The following is a 21,215-nucleotide window of genomic DNA, read 5'->3' on the forward strand; positions in this document are numbered from 1 at the left end:
CGCCTTGCCGAGTTGGCCTGCCTGCACCCCGAGGGCCCAGATGTGCGTACATTCCTGAAAGGCGCTAACATTTCAGTGTCAGGCACACTAGTAGCTGCTTTTACACAGGACAAAAGGCCAAAAGAACTACATTGCTTTTATCTGACCATCGGACATTCTTACAGTTCTCTTCAGAATCATCCAAGTACTCCCTAGCAACCTTCATATTGGGGCTAGGCTAGTTTTTAAGTGTTTCACAAATCTTGGTTTTGGCCAAAGTAAAATTTGGAGTGTGACTATTCTGATGTCACGGTGTGCTGGGAGCAGAGGACCAAGCAGAAAAAATACCCAGAGAGAAAGTGATCAACACAGACAAGAAGATCATTGGCTACTCTCTGCTCAGACTGGAGGGCATTGCCAGCTTGTGATACCGCAATAGACTTTTCATCCCGGCCACCACCTCGTTGACCTGTTGCCCTCTGGTAGGTGCTACAGGTCCCTTAAAACAAGGACGAACAGACAGTTTCTTCCCCAGGTACATCACCATACCAAACAAGTGCACAAGACTGAAAATATACATCATGGGACTTATGTTGGATTTTTTAAAGCGGCGGGTAGGATCATAAAAATGCAATGCCTTTCTTTTTTTTCATTTAGCGCAAGTGTTCCCAAACTTTTGCAGGCTGGCGCCCCTTTGGCTCCCTAGTGAATTCCTAGGGTATATGGTCGTCCTTTAATATGCATGAGATAACACGCAAAATTGGTGGTTGATTAAACTAATATTCTCTTTAATGCTCAATTAGCTGCATTTTTAATGAAATCCAAAACGCTTCATTTCTGTGGCATTATTCAAAATCAAATCCATATCTCATATTCTATTCGCTGTATCTGCATTTGACCATGCTCAAAATGTGTCAACAAACTTCATTGGTCTTTTTGTCAACTCACATTTACAAGGAATTATAGTCATCTACTGTAAAATCATTTATATGGCGAACAGCTAATTTTTATTTTCTGCCACAGTAAAGGCCCATTGAAAACAGATTTACTACCTGCTTTTGGTTCCCGACCCACCAGTTCAGAAACACTGGTCTAGTGGAATAGGATCAGACACGATACTGTTCCCGCTCCATCCAATGTTATGCAATTGGTATCGGTAATATATTCTGAATGTTCAAGAAATGCACACATATGCAATTTTTATTTTTGTCCAAGCAAAGCCCTTACTGTAGTTTTATTTCCACACACTTTATTATCCGGTGCGCTTAATAGTGCAAAAAATATGGTGAATCCCCCCAAACAAATAGGTTGAAACTTCAAATTTCCCATAACATTAATCCATTCATGGGTACTGCAGTCATAGTTTGTTGACTAATCGAACATCTGCTGTGGGCCGGTTCAAAGGTGAGCGACTGAGCCGAGTCAGCTTCACCTGCTCCCATCATATGACATCAGGCGTCTGGTCGGCCTGGGTCATGTGACACACCCAACCATTCCTCCAGGCCCCTCCCTCGTCCAATGTGGAAACCATGGCAACGGCCAGTTAGAACCAGTTTGTGACACATAGTCTTCATTTTGTGCAAGGCGCAAAGCCCAGGTGCCGGCGTGGGAGAAAATGGATGCCGAACCCCAATGTCGCATATGACCCCCCCCTCCCCACATTTCATAATGACAGGCAACATTCTGAGTTAGAGAGGAACCTGAAACTCTGACGGACTCTGTGCAACCACAAGGCAGTGAGCTTGAACGCAAAGGGACTAAAAATAACTTTATAGGCAAGCTTCTCCCCCACAAGCAAGCCTGATCAATGTGCGGCCTGCTACATTATAGACGTGATCAGGAAATGCGTGTATGCTCTTTGCACCTTAGATTATGAAGATTTTAGGGAGGACTTTCACTTGGGCAACACCAACGCTTGTTGTTGGATTATGTTGGTAAATGAGACTAGGCCAAAAACAGTGGTACCTTTTCATACGAGCCTAGTTCGTTTCAGGATCGTGCTCGTAGCTAGTGATGCTGGTGTAACGAGCACATTTATTCCCTAACAGATTTTTTTCTCAATTAGGCACATAATGATTAGTGTTCCTCCTCCTAATTATGCAAATGACTGGTTGGTTAGTTGGTTGGATCTCTTGACCACAAGGGTCTTAGGGGTCCCATTTCCTCTGGTATGTCATGGGCAAGTACAGCCTGGTGGCACCCATCCCTCTTTAGGCCGACATATGTTTCCACCTAGTCTCGAACAGGGACCTTTCTCCCGTTTTCTGGTCAGCCAACATTGCGTTTTTTCAGAGTTTAGGATGACAAAGACAAGACATGCTGTCTTCAAAATAGGAAGTTGCAATTTGGAGTCACTAAGATCTCATACCTGTCAACTCATATTTTTTGATCATTTAAAATTGTGTACTCTGTTTAACAGTTTTTATACAGGGAAGAAAATCTTGTTTTGCCCATTTGGCTTTAATCTGGATTATCTTGGTCACCAGTAGCAGACAACATCACTGTAGATTGCCTATAGTGGCGCTGTACTCTAAATAGTCTGTCTTGTGAGTAAATAGGTCCCGCTTTTTGTTTGCAAGGCTCGTTATTGCTTAATATTGAGGATTTTCAATTAGTAATTAGGGAGGCATTTAGGCAGGTTGACAGTAGGGCTGCATGATTAACCGATATCTAATTGATATCGCGATAGTGTAACTGCAAAACACTGCATTTTTTTCAAGGGTTCATAGTTCCAGTTTGTTAATTGAGTGATGGGGTGTTTGGACAACAAGAATTGTCACATTTCGGGATTTACCAGCTCCGGCCAATAAGAAGTAGGTTTTAATGGCACTACCCAATAAGGGCGAGGCAAACTTTGCATGCAGTGTGTGAGCTGCGATTGACTGACAGATTACACTAGCCTAACAGCCCTTGCACAACTGGCCACCAAAACAAACGCGACAGCTCGTAGCATTAGCGACTCGTTGCATTAAAAATAAATTTAACACTTAAATCAAACTCTAATGAAAGTCAGAAGAGCGCAAAGTAATGGTTATCACCAGCAGGTGCTCCGTGGATTTTTAAAGTGTCCAGGAATCGAGTGAGGTGATGTCAGAAAGGAAAGCTAACAGCTAGTCACCAACGCCAGATACATTACCCATGAAACGGACTACTTGAAGCTACTTCTTGTGGAAAACCGACGTGCCAGCTAGGCAGCCGCTCTTTTACACTGAGAAGCCCTCCAATTTTGTTGTACGTTTAAATAATGACAATAAAGACCATTTATTCAACTGCAATTCTGTTTTAATTTGTAGATCTATAGTGGTTATTTAGTTACAGTTGTATACTCTTAGTCGGTGATTATTATGTCGAGGTAAGTTTGCAGGTAACTATGAATAAGCTCTCCCCAAAACAAAACAAGCATAGAAATCCACATTTCTTTTAAAAAAAAAATCGAAAATTGCATCGAAATTGCAATAAAGGTCTGAAAAATCTACCGTAACATGAAAGACGGTCCCCCCCTCACCTTTTTGACGTGCTCATATCAACGGGCTCGTCCACTGTCTGCACCTCCACTTTGATGGTGGCCTTCACCTCACCAGTCTTCAGGATGCTTGCTGCCAGCTTGGCTGTAGGTTCGCCCTTGAGGACAACACCCTCTGTTTCGGCGCCGTCCAAGTCCGAAGGGCTTGCGTCAGATTCCCCTTTCTCCATTTTGACCCGTTTGGACTCAGTGTCCCCTGTGCCATCCCTCTCCATGGCCCGCTTCTGGCTGCGCGTTTGACGCACCGCCTCCTCTGACATGGTTGCTGTCAACCTGAGAAGATGCGATTAAAACTTACTAAAGAAATCCGAGTGCGCTTATAAACAAAACACATGCTAAGCTAACCCTGAACCACTTTACATTAATTTTTGAGTGGGATTTGAAAAGCTCCTCCTTCCCTCAATTCCACATAAAGCATAAAAGACATCAAAGCATACATGGACCAACCCAGTTGTACACTCACAAAAACTCTGTTGTATCATGTCAAGTCATTTTTATTTGTATAGCCCTAAATCACGAAGAGTCTCAAAGGGCTTCACAGATTATTACACTATATTACACAGACTATTTTTCAGAATATTATTATACATTCCCCTGCTCTGGAGCCGACGAGAAGAGTAGGTTATTCATATGCTATAGAGTAGAAGTGAGTTTTAAGCTTAGATTTAAACATTTCCACTGAGGTTGCAGATTGGATATCAGGGGGAAGAGCATTCCACAGCACCGGTGCCCGGATGGAGAACGCTCTCGAACCAGCAGAACACTTCTTTGCTCTTGGGATCACCAGAAGATGTATCATCAATACGATTTCTACCCCTAACCTCGGCTTGGAACTAATTTTTCCAAACCTCACCAGATAAACGTCCAGCAAAACAGACAAATCTCCTTAACAGATACTTAAAAGGAGATGCACAGATTTTGGAACTTTTTTTTGCTACCGCCATCTCCTTGCTTGCTTAATTACTGCAGGCTCAATCATTCAAGATGCACAAGAAAGTACATGCATTTCTTAGATTTGAATAAGCTCTTTTCTCATCTTTCTTGGCGTTTGGGTTCATGTTTGCGTGCATTTTCTTACTTTCACCATTCTAATACTACACTAAACAAATCAGGGATGTGATTGACGTAAGGAGAAAAAGTCTGAAACCTAGCTGGGGGTTTGGGGGTCGCATGCCCCCCGGGGTGTCCAGGACGGAGCCCGGTGGGGGGGTTTAAGCAAGCTCCTGGGTTTTAAGCAATTTACTTGTCCAAAACCATGCTTAAATTAATCATTTAAGTTACATCCTTAGAAGATTTAAATAACAAAATAATTTGCCCACATACCTGATTTTTTTGTAAATACTGCAGGGTCAGTTCAAATGCAGTTCAGACCCTGCAGCTTGTGCAACGACACGGCCAATTTATGCAATTTTTCTAACGGCCGCCAGGGTGTGCCAGAGCAATAAAGGTAAGAGTGAGACAGTCGGATTTTTAATGTGTTTGCTACGCAAGTGAAAAAGTGAAAGTGAATAAGTCAGAATTTCGAAAAATCACATCCCTGACAAATAGAAAAGACAAAAAAAAAAACATGGGGATGAGCATGAGGTCACTCTCCAGTACTCCCCCGACCACCATTCCTCCTATCTAATGGTTTGCGCTGAACTGTTTTGCTAAATGTAGGATAAAAGTAGATAGGCAAAGTAGAAAATAAAGCACAAGGCTTCTTTGAACTCAGTTGAGCATTGTCAACTTGATAGAGAAAATGTTTGACTTTGACTTTTTCAAGGAGACCTCAAACAACGCTACCTTGAAATCCTGAACATTGTTTTTTAAGAATAGAATTATTAAGGACGTTTTTAAAAGACTGACTCACATTTTTAATAACAGTTCTCTAAAAACGTTTACGGGGCGTTGAAAATGTCAACATAGACAAACGGATCTCTTCCTATGAGTAACAGTTCTGACCTAATCCCCCACCCCCTCGAGCGTTAAAAATGTTCCATTCATCTTAAACATGCAGGCTTTAAAAGGGTCCACCCTGCAGTCTAGTGGCATCGAGTGCCAATGCCCCAGATGCTGACCCAAATCTCTTTCAGTACAGTAAGATGATGAAACCCATTTCTCACATAACCTATTACACAGCAGAAACGCTGCAACACATTTCAAACTCCATCCCAAAAGGGACAGCTGATGCAGACACACCGGCTTCCCAAATTCTCGCCAGTCTGGAGTCAAAGTGGTTAAAGGCCGGTTATTTTCGGCCTGGGACCATGTCAATACAAAAAACCTTTTGTGTCAGAAATTATTTCTTCCCCAATATCATAGACCCCCCCGGGAATGTATTTTCCGACCCTCCTTATTCCCCACTGTACATCTTCAAAAATTATTTTGCACACACAAAAACATACAAATTCAAACTTTGCTGTGTTTGTGCTTATGATGATTTACGACTCTAGGATGCCTGTCAGCTATTGTTTTTTGTCACGGCATTAAAAAAATGGCAATATACTATTGGCTGAAATATTACCCACAATGTCTTTCTATCCCTTCATACTGGTCAGAATTTTGTGTGCTTCGCAAAGACTGTGCGAGTGAGCGATACAATACTGTATTTTTTTGTACTGACAATGAAACGGACGACTTGGACCTACTACTCGAGAAAATTGCTCAATTTGTGAATCTTGTATTTTTATCAACACTGAGACCTTAAAGAAGTCGGGATTAACCCTCACTAGTGTGTAGCCAGCCATCTGTCCTCTAAATCGCTTCCTTACACTGAAAGGAGAAGCCTTCTAATTTTGTTGTACTCTTGTATAATGACAAGGCGATTTATTCAACTGCAATTCTGTTTTCATTTGTAGATCTAGAATTTTTATTTTGTTAGAATCGTATAGTCTCAGTTGATAATAACGCCATCTTGAGGAAAGTTTACATGTCATTAAGTATAAGTTGTTCCCGGAAACAAAACAAGAACAGAAATGCACTTATCTTTTAAAAATCCTAAATCTCATCAAAATTGCAACACAGGTCTGAAAAACTGTTGATACAATTCTGTAATTTTTGTACTGTATTTATTGACCATGGGATCCCAAGGCTTGCTGTAATGCTGGAGGGTAGCAAAAACATGATAACCATAGAAACGAAGCTTGCGATTATCAAGGTATATGTAGAAAGCACACAGGCACTAAGTTTCCTTAACCAATAGACCGTCGGATCATTATTCAAAATGACGAGACGACTAAAATAAAGACATCTAAGGGCATGAAAATCCTCGCAAGTGGAAGTTTTAAAATTTCATTTTAAATATACTTTCCCATGATGCCTTTATTAATGTCTAATTTTTATTTAATCATACACACATATATAACATATAAGTAGTATTTTCTATATACTTTTCTGTAATTTTCACGTTTTTATCTGGGGTGCCAGGAGTTCGGAAGGAATTTGCTAATTACCATAGGTTTCCAACCTCCGCCATACAGCAGTTTCACTTTGCGACCCCCACCGTCAGAGCGCATTCATATCTTATCCCATGGTCTACTGTATGTATTAAAAACTGCCTTCAACTCTAAAGCTGTAACTTGCATTCTAAATATGCATCGAAAATCAAACCGTTCCAAAGCTGAAATAACGGACGAATGATGGCTGAGGAGCAGTTCAACACAATCATGGGTCTATAGGTACCAGAAGAAGGGGACGCCATTCTGGTCTATCACTTGGACGCTGCTAAGCGACAAGTCTGGTAAACAAAATTGTTCTACACGAGCGCTTGAGGGTGACTCAGTGGATGTGTGCGACTGGGTGTGATTGTTGCATCACGACACTGCTCAATCCCACGAGTTTTCCATGTCTTGTCTCTTGGGCTCTGGTGACTTGTGGTGTGATTTGAACTCTTCACTTAACACCGCGAGCTTTATCTTGAAACTATAATTCAAATGTAATCACTAGGGACTGTTATTTTGAAATATATCCGCAAAAGTGTTATTTTTAATAGAAAATAGAAATCTCCTGACCCTGTTTACCGCTAAAGAGTTGGTCTGTTTTTGTTTCCAGCGCTCCAAGGAAAAAAGATCAATGGCAACAGCTCAAGCACCCTCCATCAGGTAGCCTATATGAGCCTCTTATCTCCAGCCCCATAACGATTCCCCCACTGGGACCAGACTGGGCCCAGTAAGCCTACACATTAACGGCCATTTTAAGAAGCCGAGGCCTTCCAGTCATGTCGTTATGCTTCAATTAGAGGCATGCAGGTTAATCAATAATAGGTCTGGAGTAAATCATGTTTGACTTGATGTTATTACCTTTTTATATTAAAATGTAAGCATCTCTTTAGGACATATTATTTTAGATTAAGTAGGGCAAAAAATACACCATCCATCCATTACTCGCATCTTTGAGTCGCAAGGGCAGCCTGGGATTCCCTACTCACATCAATAAGAACCAGATGCCCAACCCACCTCAATTAACTATTCTCAACATGGAAGAGCAGGCAGTTACACAGATTCCCTCTCTGGGTTTCTTACCCTACAGAAACTCTGGACAGCCTGTAGATATAAAATCATTTTGGCAGGGGGGAAGCTTGGTCAATGAATCGAGAGCATCACCTCTTAGCAACTCAAAAGTGAAACACAACAGACATTGCACCATTCGACATCTAAATCTGCCATTTCATGCTGCTGCCCCCCTAATTATCTCCAAATGCTTGGACTCCTCTTGGGACAGACTCTCATCCCCGCTTAACAGTGGCTGATTGAAGACCACTATCTCTGTTTTAAAGGTCCTGAGTTACACCCCAACTACTTCACACTGAAATGTAAACTGCTCAAATTAGGGTTGCATATCATGACATGAAGAAGCAAACGGAACATTTCAGCTGCAAATAGCAAAGATGGAATTCTGGACTCCGTCAAGACGTCAGTGGTTTCTTTTACAAGTTGTCGACAAAAGTTAAGGACAAAATTGATTTAAAAAGGGGTATGGTGACAATATGAATTAATAATTACTGTCAATTTTTCAACAGCTAGCTAGGCCAGGTGTCACAAAACCTTTTGAAACCGAGAGATCTTTTTTAAAATTACTGATTAGTTCGAAGGGCAACCAGTTGGGTATACATTTGTAAAATAACTGATGTTATTAACAAATAACTATACTACTACCAGGTTGTAATTATTAGTAGTTTTTTCAAATAGGCTCAGTCAACCACTAAATCATACGCCTTATATACGGGCACTCAAGGATTTACATTTATAAATCATAGGCTAAATTCAAAAAGAAATTGTGGAGAATTTATCACGGACTTAAAGACACCGATCCTGTCAAAGACTTATCACAGTTAGAAATCAAATTTTATAGAAAATCAAAATAACCCATCACTGATGATCTATTTTTAGACCTGGTCAACAGGCTAGTCAAGTGTTCTTAGGAAACAACCTGGGCCCTGCGAGCACCAGGCGTCTTTGTGATACACATTTGTACTCTCAAGCGAGTCCATGCAGTATTTTTCAATAAAATACAAGACGCTATATAATGATCTTAAACAGTATCCAACAAATAAAGCTCCATAGTTTATTCTAAGTGATTTAGACAGTGGTCAGCAACCACCAGTCTGTGGATCGGCACCAGGTCGTTGAGTACTGGGCTGCACAGAAAGAAAACAAAGTTGCCTTATTTTTTGCTTATACAGTATTCCTTTTTTTTTACCCAGAACAAAACTGAAGTGTGTGTTACGCACAGGAGGTTTTAGAGTAGAATAATAATGTATTTGAGCAATGATTGAGCAGTCTACAAATATCACCGACAGTATTTACCCAGCATTGAATGCAACAGGAATCGAACCCGGACTGTGGCGGTGAGCGTGTTGATTCCTTATCTATCCCGACTGCAAGACCACTGGGAATATAGTTCATATAAGAAAATGCATTAGATCTTATCTTAAGATAACACAATTTTTACTCACAGTGCCACGTTGTAATGGAGCATCACGTGAAATAGTTCTGCTAAAATGTTGTACAACGTGGTACAGTTAGTAAAAAAAAGTGTTCTGATGAGATAATAATGGAAGACCTTTTTCTGTGTCATCTAGATCCCTAGTAGTCTAGTGCAAGGGTCTCCAATCTTTTTTAAGAAGTGAGATACAGTGGGACCTCGGTTATCGCGGTTAATGGGGACCAAAGCAGAAGCCGCACCGAAACCGCGCGCCGGGAAGCGAGAACGTCGCGCCGTGCTAGGGTCGTCGGCCGAGGGGGATTCCCCAGTTACGGGGGTCCCGCGCACGTCCGCCGCCTGTCGTCACGCTACTGGGGTTGTCGGACGAGCGGGCTCCCCCCAGTTAGCCCGATCACACACCTGATCATGAAAGTCTGCGAAGTAGCGACGCCCCTTCAAAAAAAAAATAAAAAAAAAATAATAATAATTAACCATTGCAGACCACGAAGCTCTGAAGCCGCGAACGTCGAACCGCGAAGTAACGAGGTCCCACTGTACTTTTCTTGACTAATTAGCGCAAAGGGCACCCAGTTTGATGTATATATTTCTAAAATAAACAGTTATTATCTGTTTATAATTTTTTTTGATTTGTTATTACCTATTTAAGTATTGGAATTGCGTTAAACAGACTCAGTAAATCAATTACAAAAAACAATTTTACTAGAAAATCACAATGACCTAGCACTGGTGAGCTATTTTTAGAACAAGTCTGTTGGCACTTCAGCTGTCCAAGGGGGTACACCGATACCTGAGGGTACCACATTGGAGACCCCTGGTCTAGTGAATATCATTATGGGTATTATTACTAATGTTATTGTTGGGCCCTGCCACGAAAATATTGTCAAGACATTGAACCGGTCCATGGTACAGAAAAGGTTGCTTTCGACATGATTACTTCCATGCAAAATGACAGATTAAGGCGAAACATGAAAATGAATGCAATACCTATAGTGTCCCATCATACGCAAGATCAAGTAAACCTGCATTAAACTTGCTGCAAGTGGGGGATGGTGACAAAACTGAAGTGGTGCCATGTTGTGCGTGTATGTTGGGGGTTGGAGGGTTCACATGTGGCGAGTGGAGACGTGACTAACTGTACCAAAGTGTAAAACGCTTTCTTGTCCTCTCACACTCGCCCTCTGGCTTTTCCACCCACACAAAAACAACAAGGGAGAAAGGTGTGTGTGTATGCGAGTATGCGTGTGTGTTCCTCTTTACCGGTTCCGTTCCTGAACGTCAAGGGTTAAGCTCCTGCCATTTTAACGCCACTGACGGATCAGACCATTAGGGTGTTACCTAACAAAATGGAAGCCTTTAACCCTTAATCTGCCGGACTGCCTGGGTGTGCTCTCTAGTGTGTGTGTGTGTGAGCAAGTCAGCGCCAGAGGACAACTCAAGTGACTGTGTTAGCATGTGTGTGCCTGAATACAATAACAAATCACGAATGCCGAGTGCCGTTCGCAAATGATCACAGAGAAAAAAAAGTGTTTCCCATCACCCACTTCTAAGTACATCCGTTTCAAAAGGTCAAACATTCTTCCAACAAACTTCTTTAGGGAAGGCACAAACCTAAACATATGTCATTACAAACTTCTGCACCACAATTGATTCTCACAATTAACAGAATCTATCTTATTGACGCCTAAATGACTGAAAAACAATAACTCCCCATCATTAAAAGGCCTGCCGGCCACCGTGATCTAAAGTTACAGTCAAATTGCTTTTTCTATAATCCTATAAAACCTGAAGCCTGAACCCGACTGAAGAACCAGGACACACGCAGACTGCTATCAGATTACAATTCTCAGGAATGGATGCAGGCAGGAAGTGACCAGAGGGCGCAAAAACAAAAATAATTATATATACACAATTTTTTTAAACTAAAAGTTACTCTAATATACGTCAAACCAGACAATGTGAAACACCATGATTTGAATTACACACAATGAAAAGCCTGAGTGCAGTCAGTCACAAGCAACAAGTGCTACTAAAAAGCACATTGACATTTTTGCCAATTTTAAGTTTGAAGAAAGTTATCATGGTATGACAAATGCATATTATGCTTCAATATGATAATATCCAAACAGAGATGTTGTAATTTTGTAATCATGTGTGGCCCTAAACCTCAATAGCTAATATTACTAAAAACGGTCCATCTTTTAGTGTATAAACTGCCCTGGTTCAGTAAAATGGCATTGGTATTACATCCGACATAATGTGCAGTGAACTGAAACTTGAAGAATAATTTAAACCATTTCAATTGTCTTGATTGAAAAAAAATTTGTTCCAGTAATGCTCCTGCAGGGAAACAAAGACTTTCTGATGAGAGGCTGTTTCAGGCAATACTGGTCATGCAGGTTGTGAAAAACAAAAAATATTATCTAGGGCAACAAATATATATATATATATATATATATATATGCTAACAGCAAATGAGGAAGTATCGAAATAAAAGATGTCAAAAAAAAGGGTAAATAATAAAGTCAAGTCATGTTTATTTGTACAGTATAGCCCTTTATCGCAAGGAGTCTAAAAGGGCTGCACAGACCACAGATTATTGCAAACTACAGACTACTTTTACACCATCCCCTGATATGAAATCTGTCTGATTGATTTAATGTGTTAATCCCTGGCGGAAAATGTTTCTAAAAACCCACTGAAAGTATGCAGATCAGTGTAAGGCAAAAAAATTGTCTTCATCCTAAAGACTGTAAAAGTGAAACAACCCGTACAAGTGAAACAGACAACTTGACCAAAACTGTGAACAGTCACTTCAAGACAATGGCTGAGGAAGCAAGTAAAGTGCAGTCCAAACGTGTTTAAGAAAACTGCACAAGGAGTTTGTATGAAGAACTGGGTAAATGAGAAATGGGTCAGTCAACCAAACACTGAGGACTTGCCTCAAGGCAATCCTGTTACTGATCGTGATCATGTGATGCAACGCAGCTTTAAAATGACCTGCTTACCAAAGATATCAAAATACCTTAGTTTGAATTGATAGAAAAAGCCGGCACAAGTTTTTCCTGTTCAGCTTTTCACAATGACAAGACGTTTTCTAAAAAACACATCTATGTTCAACTGCATTCCAAAATAATATAATATTTCGGGGGGTAAAAGACACAAAGTACATTTAATTGCAAGATCTGATTGGAAACTTAGTATTGCCAATATGCCCAATATGTAAAGCCATTTAAAAGCGCACAGAAACACAAATCAGGTCTTATTCTGACTAAGAGTGTTCCAATGGTAGGGTTAGTACTTTCATTTTATGATCACTTAGTCAGGTATAGGTATTCGACTAATCCGATTGTGAGCCTGTGAAATTTCCCTCATTTTATGCCCCAAGGACCCATGGGAGATGAATGATTGAATTGTCTGTTGTAAAAGATAACGTAGTGAAACTGAATGAGATTAGACATGGCACTCCAAGGAAAGCCCATAAAGAAAGACTTTAAACAGAAAAATAAGACAAAAGACTGTCAGTAAATAGGCAAAACAATATTTACAACGTAATGCTAAGAGCTAATGATTCGCACAAACTCTGGCTTACTCGCTCAAAAAGCCTCAGGTGTAATGTTTGATTTCTCAGGGACATTTACAATTCATCTTGACTCATGACTGCTTGCTCACATCATTCACTGTGAGTCATTTCCATAATAAGACCCTACCACGTGCAGATCCATAGTCCATTAAAAATTTTAACGCAACATGCCCCGATCGCTAGCTGTTGGTATGAAGTTCTCAGCACATGTGAAATGGAACCTCCTAAATCCAACGCCTTGAAGCTTATAAGATATCACTCAACACCAAAGACAATTTTAACAACGCAACTTGTCAGCTAGACCTAATTTAAGACAGCATTAAAGGATTTACTCTGTGTGTCTTTGGTAAGGGAGAAGACAAATTCCATAATCAGTTACCATGAAAAATGCAAACGCATTAAAACCATAACGATATACTACAGTTGCTCAGCGTTGGAGACGACCTTCTTTTGTCTTGGCAGTCACAGATCTCAAGGACAGAATTGATTAAACTCGAGTTTTGACGACACTTGTCAACAAAGGACTTAGGATTTATCATTTTTGCGCAGTCGATTTAAGTTGGTTTGTGCTGTTTGATTAGGAGAGAAGGTGCGTTGGATGTGTCAACTCGCACTTTATCTGTTAGGTGTGTTACTAAACGTAAATTTCAAAACCCAAACTACAGGTTTTTCCTTCACACTCTGGCAATGAACCAGAAATGTCTACTGACACATCCTGCAGCATTTGCTTTGTTTTGTGGCTAAGAAGTGTCAGGAGTTGCAGTATGATAATTTTTCTGCTCATAACTAAATCCCCCCACAATTCCTGAAGACCATCACCATACTAGACCTAATTCCTAACTCACCTCACAGTCCTTTGTTTTCTATTTTTTATACTCACTAAAAGGTATCGAAGAGAACTATTTAAGAGGTGAACAAAAACAGACACTTTAAATTGGAGCAGAAGTACAGACAATTAAGCATAACAATCAAGCATAGCAGCGATTAAATTGACATCAAAAGAATTTCCAATGACAAACAGATAAATAACAAAGGTTACTATGTTAAATCTGTATAAATAGGAATGGAAACCGAAGTGACTAAAAAGGTATGCAAGATGTTATATTTGTGTTGTTTAAATGGTTTAGGGTTTTAGTTATTAAGATGAACGCTTTTCAAACTGCGCGCCGCTAGCACTAGTAAGTTCAATTCTTTCAGCTGACCGTATTCGCTGCTCTTCAAATTGGTAATTTATAAATGAATTAATTTCCTAATTATTAAAAAAAAGCAAGAATATGCAGTTGCACCAAGATTAAAGCCACACTCATTTAACGCCTTACTTCCTGCTTGTCATTGAATTGTTAAAAATTAAGGCAGCTTGGTAGGCAAGTCCTTAACATGTCAGTTCTTCTCTTTGAAGTGAAGCTCAAGTTTTCCTCCATTAGCATGAAATGTTGTAATACATTTGAAAGTAGTGTATATACAACTAGAGTGTTGATAGCATCAGTGTGTCAAGGATGCTGCTAATAAAATGGTTTGAACCAAGGTAAAAAACAAACAAATTCGGTGAAAATGGACGGATCCAATATTTTTTGTTGGTTTATAGAAGGTGATCAAAGAGCAAGAGCAGACAAAGAAAAAAAATGATAAAGTGAACCTGCCAAAAATGAAGCATTACAGAACTTTATTTTTATATAGAAACAAAAATGGGCTCCATACATAAGTTACTCATTTAATATTTATCCTGTACATTTTTAGTGCTAGGAAAATGTAAGACAATGTGTCATGTTTGTAATTCTTTAGAAACAATATCCAAAATAAAAACATTCCCTGCTGATTTGCAATTGGCTTAACTTAAAGCCCTACTCTTTTTTCAGTTCAGAATCTTGTATGCTTTGTAAACATTTGGTGATGAAACACTATTTTTTTTTATTTGCTGTGGGTTCCTATGGGTCCTAGATGGAGAATCAAAGACATGAGAACCATCGGGAAAAAAACTTGAGTTTTGACGACACTTGTCAACAAAGGACTTAGGATTTATCATTTTTGCGCAGTTGATTTAAGTTGGTTTGTACTGTTTGATTAGGAGAGAAGGTGCGTTGGAAGTGTCAACTCGCACTTTATCTGTTAGGTGTGTTACTAAACATAAATTTCATCAGGACAATATTTTTTAAAAAGGAGGCTATTAACGCTGAAAAGTCTTTTATGGGCATGACAATCCTCACAAGTAGAAGTTTGAAAATAATTTTAATCAGTCTCCTTCCCCTCTGCATCCACCAATTACACCACTTGACCAGCTCAAGTGACGTTAGACCAAAGGTAAATATCATTTTTCCTTAACTCGTTGGGTGCCATATCTAGAAATCCGTTTTCAGAAGCATTTTCCGAGTACCAAAATGTTAAAATAAGGGTTTTTTTTTTGTTTTGTTTTCCTTAAACAGTTCTAAAGGCTTTGGCACAGCTGTTCACTCCGCTTCAACGCTGTGTGAATGATGTAAGTATGAAAAATCACCACTAGTTGGCAAGAATGGCTTTGATCAGGTCTTTTTTTTCTTGCATGACTCGATATGGCAGTTTATCGGCAGCCTATTTGCCGTGCATGCACAGTAAGGTAAGAAAAATTGAAGATTTAACTGCAGTGTAACAATTGAAAACTTTTGTATTTCTAAAAAAGATAACAAAGTGCCTATGAAATTGTTTGGATCAGGCGAGATGATGTTTAATGCACGTACGCGATTGTCATGAGGACCCTAATCATGCGATCACTTCACCATAAACATCGCAGGCTGAAAGGTTATCACAATGTTCATCCACCATTCATGCACAAGTTCAGTATTCTTGCAATTAATTTTATATTACGAGCAAAGTGCCCTTGTGCTTATGGAAAGCATGTTTAGATACGAAGTGTTAAAAATATATATTTAAAAAAAAAAAACCTAAGTAAAAGTTCTGCTCGAAATGCATCCTTTCATAAAAAGCCATTTTTCTCAAAGGTTTTGTTGAAAACGAATATATTCAAGAAACTGTTGTTTTCCACACAATGGTAATATGTTGAAACATACCTTTTTTCCCATGAAAGATGAGGGTTCAAGCTTTCTTTCGACTTATCCTATTCCTGGTAATGGTACTGAGCCAAATTTTCTGTAGGCCTTCAAAAATGATTCAAAATGGCAAAAATTGTCTGGCACTTCCCATTTGAGAGAAATGTCTGGCACTAAATGGGTTAAAGGAGCTGTACGGAATTTGGAACATTATTACTCACTGACGTCATCTACTGACTTGTGTTATCATTGCAGCCTCAGTCAGCTTGTTCATGATGCGTGTGAAAGTATGTGCGTTTCTTGAAAGCGCTCTGATAAACTCTTCTTTTATCATCTTTCTTGGGGTTTGGTTCTACTTAAAGCAGGCCTTTTCTTACACCGTTTTCATGCTCCATAGAAAACATAATATAAAAACTGCCAGAACAACCCACCCCTTTTCCTCCTACCTAATGTGTTCTACCCAAACAACTCCGCTAAAAAAGATAAAAGCAGATAGGCGCATTAGAAAATAAAGCGCTTTGGACTCCGTTGTGCATGGTTCACACAAACTTAAAAGAGAAAACATTTAACTTTCAACTTCTTGAGGTCACCTTGAACAACGCATTTTATAGCCTTGAATCAGAAAAGTCTCAAAGGGTGCACACACCTCAATTACACCATCCACTGATCTGAAACCTACACGAGGACAAGGAAGAACTCAAAACATCAGGTCCAAGGGCCTGTATGATGGCTCGAAATGCATTCACAGTGCAACAACCATGGTCCTTTTCCCTCAAGGACGAGAAAACAAAAGTATGAGGTCAACTTGACATGTATTTATAATGTTATCTAATCATATGCATGTATATCACACATAAGTATTCTCACGTAACCAACATTACACTTGTTTTGAACGCTGGCAAAAGTCTATTCCAAAATCTGGTTGTACTTTCTCTGCATTGCTGTTCAAAACTTTTTTTATTTGTGCCCTCAAATTGCTGTCATAACTTTATTTTTTTTTAATACAAGTTACAATACTTTTTTGTTTTATTGTAACGATTTATCTGGGATACCAAGGGTTCGAAACGCATGAATTAGTTACCATAGGCATCTCTATCCCCCGCTATACGGCAATTTAACTTTGCAACCCCCACTTCAGAATTGATTAGTTGCATATCCCGGGGGTTTACTGTACTCAACTGAAAAATATTGCACAATTGTACATGGTTGAGAATCACTGTTTAGACTACAATCCGTCTCGACCTACCACTAACGTGATGCGTCTTATCAACAACTGTCGTAAACCGGGAACCAACGTCGGGTATTGACTGCTCCTGACTTCAAAATTCAAATACCAAGGTAAATGTAAGTCATTATAGGGACAGCGTTCAAAGCAATGATGTAACGGCGGTTAGGTAGGCAGTTAATCCGCCGAGGACCCCCTCAAAACGAAGAGACGACACGGCCGAGGCAGGCGTCCACCATTACGCCTCCATAAAAGGCTTTTCACGCTTGAGCTAACATGACAAAGTTTGAAGCTCGGTGGGTTAACGGGAACGTGACAGCAATTTGAGGGCACCAATAAATACGTGTTTAACGGCAACGCAGAGGAAGTAGACGCCGTTTTGGGGTTCAACTTTTGCGTTGGCAACTTTATTAAAAAAAAAAAAAGCCATCTCGTGGCTTCCTAACAACAACCTGCCCCTCTGTTCGGTTTCTAACACCGCGGCTTACTTAAGCGCAAGCTAGTCATTAACAGCAACATTTTTTCTTAACAAATAACACACCGCTATACTGGGGGTTGGAACTAAAACTAGTGAAACTAGAACGGGTTTTGAAGGAATATTTAACTCGAGGTTCGTGTCCGAATAGCGATACACACGACAGACAATGAAGAGCTAAGCTAAGTTAGCCTGCTAATGAGGCTCATGCTAACTCTCTGGACACTTGCCTGCCCAGACGCCGTCGCTAATTTGATTCTTCACACGCACGCGCGTCCTTTGGACACTAAACCCGAAAAATCTCCCACTTTTTTGCCACAAAACCCTCGTAACCCATGCGGGACGCCATAACTTACTACTGGAGCATCCTTAATGAAGTTTCGCCAGGTGAAGTTTGGAGGGGTGTATATCCCGGAGAGTTGAACTGCGTTGAGGTGCGCGAACGGTTACCTTGCCCCGGATGATGCTAGGCTAACTAGCTAGCATCGTCGCAGAAAGTTCCCCGTGTCGCCGCGATGCGATTGTCAACAAAAATGTGCTTTAACTTCTTCCCGGGCACGGATTTAAAGGACTTACCGGGTCTAGCGGGTGCTCGCTTGAGTTCCCCCGTAGTTCTGAAGGTTTTGAGGTTGGTATTTTGTTCCCGGGTTGAAAAATAAAAAATAAAAAAATAGAAAATCCAGGGGAACCCCTTCTCCTCTGTCCGCTGCCACTCCGGTTGCTAATGTGTGCCACCGCCGGCGACGTCATGCAGCGTTCACTGACAACTAGGAAATGTTGGATTTCCGAACGCTCTGTTGGTGGGAAAAGCGCTCCTGTGTGGTTCTAGACTTTTAAACATAAACAAAGCGCGTGTGTGTCTTTTTTCTCAACAATGTTATTTATCAGTTCTTAAAATGCTCTTTGACCTGCTGCCATTCGACCCAAGGACCCACCATTCCATCCTGATCTAACAAAGTCAATTTTATTAAGTAAATCAATTTTGAGGCAATTGCCACTCAGAGTGAAATGAAAATGAAATGATCTGCATTTATATAGCGCTTTTCAAGTCAATGACTTCCCAAAGCGCTTTACAATGTGCTCCACATTTCCCAATAGCGGCCTTGCAGCCATGTAAGGCGCTAACCTGCTTATTGGGGGTTTTAGGGGTTCAGTGTCTTACCCAAGGACACTTCGACATGTAACACGGATGAGCCGGGATTCGAACTGGGATCCCTTGATCCCAAGACGAGCGCTCTACCTCCTGAGCTACTGCCGCCCCGTTGCTTTATAAAATGTTCATTTTACAATAAAACAAATAAATATCCTCATTTATTCCCACCCAACAACCGAAACACTTAACACAGACACACACAATGATTAAAATGCATTAAAATCCAAATAAATATTAATGGGACTAAAATAAGATAACGGCAAGGCACAGACTAACCATGTGAGGATAGGGATCCAAGGTTTATACATACTGATAGGAACCGCTGTAATGGTCTCTGGATTTTCAGCCAGTGAAACACACTCATCTCATCTCATCAGCCGTACCGCTTATCCTCATTAGGGTCGCGGGGTAAAACACACTCAACCAGTGTTAAACATGTGTATTCAAATTGTGTTCTTAATTTTGCACAATGTTGCCATTAATGTCAGGACACTATTTTCTTATGTACTTCCAACTTAGGCCAATCTACAAGCACTACATTGTTAATATTATTCATCCACCCTAAGTCTTTTTTTATCTTAGTTTTATTTTTTTGTCTTTTATTTTATGTTTATCTTGAAGTATCAGGTATAATCTTGTTGTAATCATTGTTATCAATGACAGTAAATACAATTATATCCTAGAAGCGATAAAAAAACCCTTCAAAAAAATCAAACATGCTCGTATACATTTGCGCCAGTTCGTTTATTATATAGGGGTCGATTAGAATTTTTTTAATAATGTCTTTGAAAATGTTTTTAGAGGTTGGTAACACAAATCTCCTAATCGCAGTCAATAAAATTCAGAATTGTGCCTGCAATCCAAATTTTAATTTGACTCCATATCGTCCTTTATTTGTCATCAGTGCGACCTCCAGTGGGCATTATTAGTAAACACAATTACCGGTACTTAAATTTGAAAAATACAGTATCCAAGCAGCGCCATTGTCACACCCATATTGATGTCATCTACGTCTTCAGAACTGTTTCTCATTTGAATTACTGTCCCTTAAATCGACATTCATACTCATTACTAAGACTTTGAAAATGTCTTTTAGGGAAAAACTAAATAAAAACGATCAATTAAAAGTCATATTTAAAAAAAAAGGTCTTGAGCCTTCTCTTGAAAATACTAAGGGTCCCTGCAGACCTGATGTCCGCCGGAAGACTGTTCCATAGGCGAGTACCAAAGTGGCTGAATGCTGGTTTTTGTCTTCACCCTAGGAACAGTCAACAAGCCATTGCCAGAGGACCTCAGGGACCGCAAGGGCTAATCTAATAAAAGCATATCAGACAGATAGGATGGCCCAAGACCATTAAAACATTCAAAAACTAGGAAAAGCATCTTAAAACTGATCCAGAAACGCACAGTGAGCCAATGCAGTGATTATTAAACTGGTGTACTGTCATCCTGGTCCCTGTAAGCACCTGCGCTGCTGAATTTTGTAAGAACTGCAAGCTAGCAATACTCTTTATAAGACCAGAGAGCAGGGCATTACAGTGATCTAAACAAGAATATATATAAAAGCATGCATTAGTACCTCTGTGTTTGTCTCAGAGATAAATGCGCAGATTCTGGCTATATTCTTTATATGATAAACAACTTTAGTTGAAAATAACGCCCACATTTTTAATGCAATCTAAAGGTCTAAAAACTTGTAGTTTTGGTAAAACCTTTTCTCTGACATTCAGGACCAATGAGTAAAACCTCCGTTTTGTCCTGGTTGAGCTGTGGAAGGTTCTCTGCCATCCATGACTTGATATCCGAAACGCATTTCAAAAGGGACTTGTGTCATCAAGAGACACGGCAATGTAGAGCTGGGTGTCATCAGCGTAACTATGGAAGTTGACACGCATGTCTCCTGATGACATCCCCAGGGGGAAACATGTACAGATTAAAAAGTACTGGGCCTAAAATTGAACCTTGGGGAACCCCACATGTAACTTCCATGGGTTGTGGAAGAACATGCATCCATACTAAAAAATGTCGGTCTGTGGGATGGAAACAAAAACGGTTTAAAACAGTACAAGAAATGCCCACTAGGTTTCTAAGTATGTTCAATAAAACATCACGATCTACTGTGTCAAAGGCAGCACTGAGATCCAGTAGCACCAGAACTGTGTTTATTAAAATCCATATTATATCTAATATTATTTAGACAAATTTAAAAGGACATTCCCTGCGATGTGGTTATTCCTTAAACCAGACTTTGCTTAAAAACGGTAGGTTGAACACTGGATGGTATTAAAAATGCTCGAGTCTAAATTGCTCTTCTTCAGATGGGGCCTCACCACCA

General features: G+C 40.0%; 1 protein-coding gene across 3 annotated transcripts in view; it reads right to left on the reverse strand.

Annotated features, from left to right (window-relative positions):
- Positions 1-18,521, reverse strand: part of gatad2ab (GATA zinc finger domain containing 2Ab) — a 37,645-nt gene extending 19,124 nt beyond the window's left edge. The window contains exons 1-2 of one of the 3 annotated variants that reach the window (XM_088348779.1): positions 18,304-18,521; positions 3,485-3,775 (exon numbers count right to left, since the gene is read on the reverse strand). In XM_088348779.1, coding sequence (XP_088204905.1) covers positions 3,485-3,762 — 278 coding nt within the window. In that variant the 5' untranslated portion in view covers positions 3,763-3,775; positions 18,304-18,521. The other 2 variants (XM_088348780.1, XM_088348781.1) reach the window with 2 other exon arrangements.
- Between the last annotated feature and the right edge of the window lie 2,694 nt (positions 18,522-21,215).

This window comes from Urocampus carinirostris, chromosome 12, assembly GCF_059441175.1.
Source record: "Urocampus carinirostris isolate Australia breed hairy pipefish chromosome 12, RoL_Ucar_1.0, whole genome shotgun sequence".
In the NCBI taxonomy this organism is placed as follows: Eukaryota; Metazoa; Chordata; class Actinopteri; order Syngnathiformes; family Syngnathidae; genus Urocampus; species Urocampus carinirostris.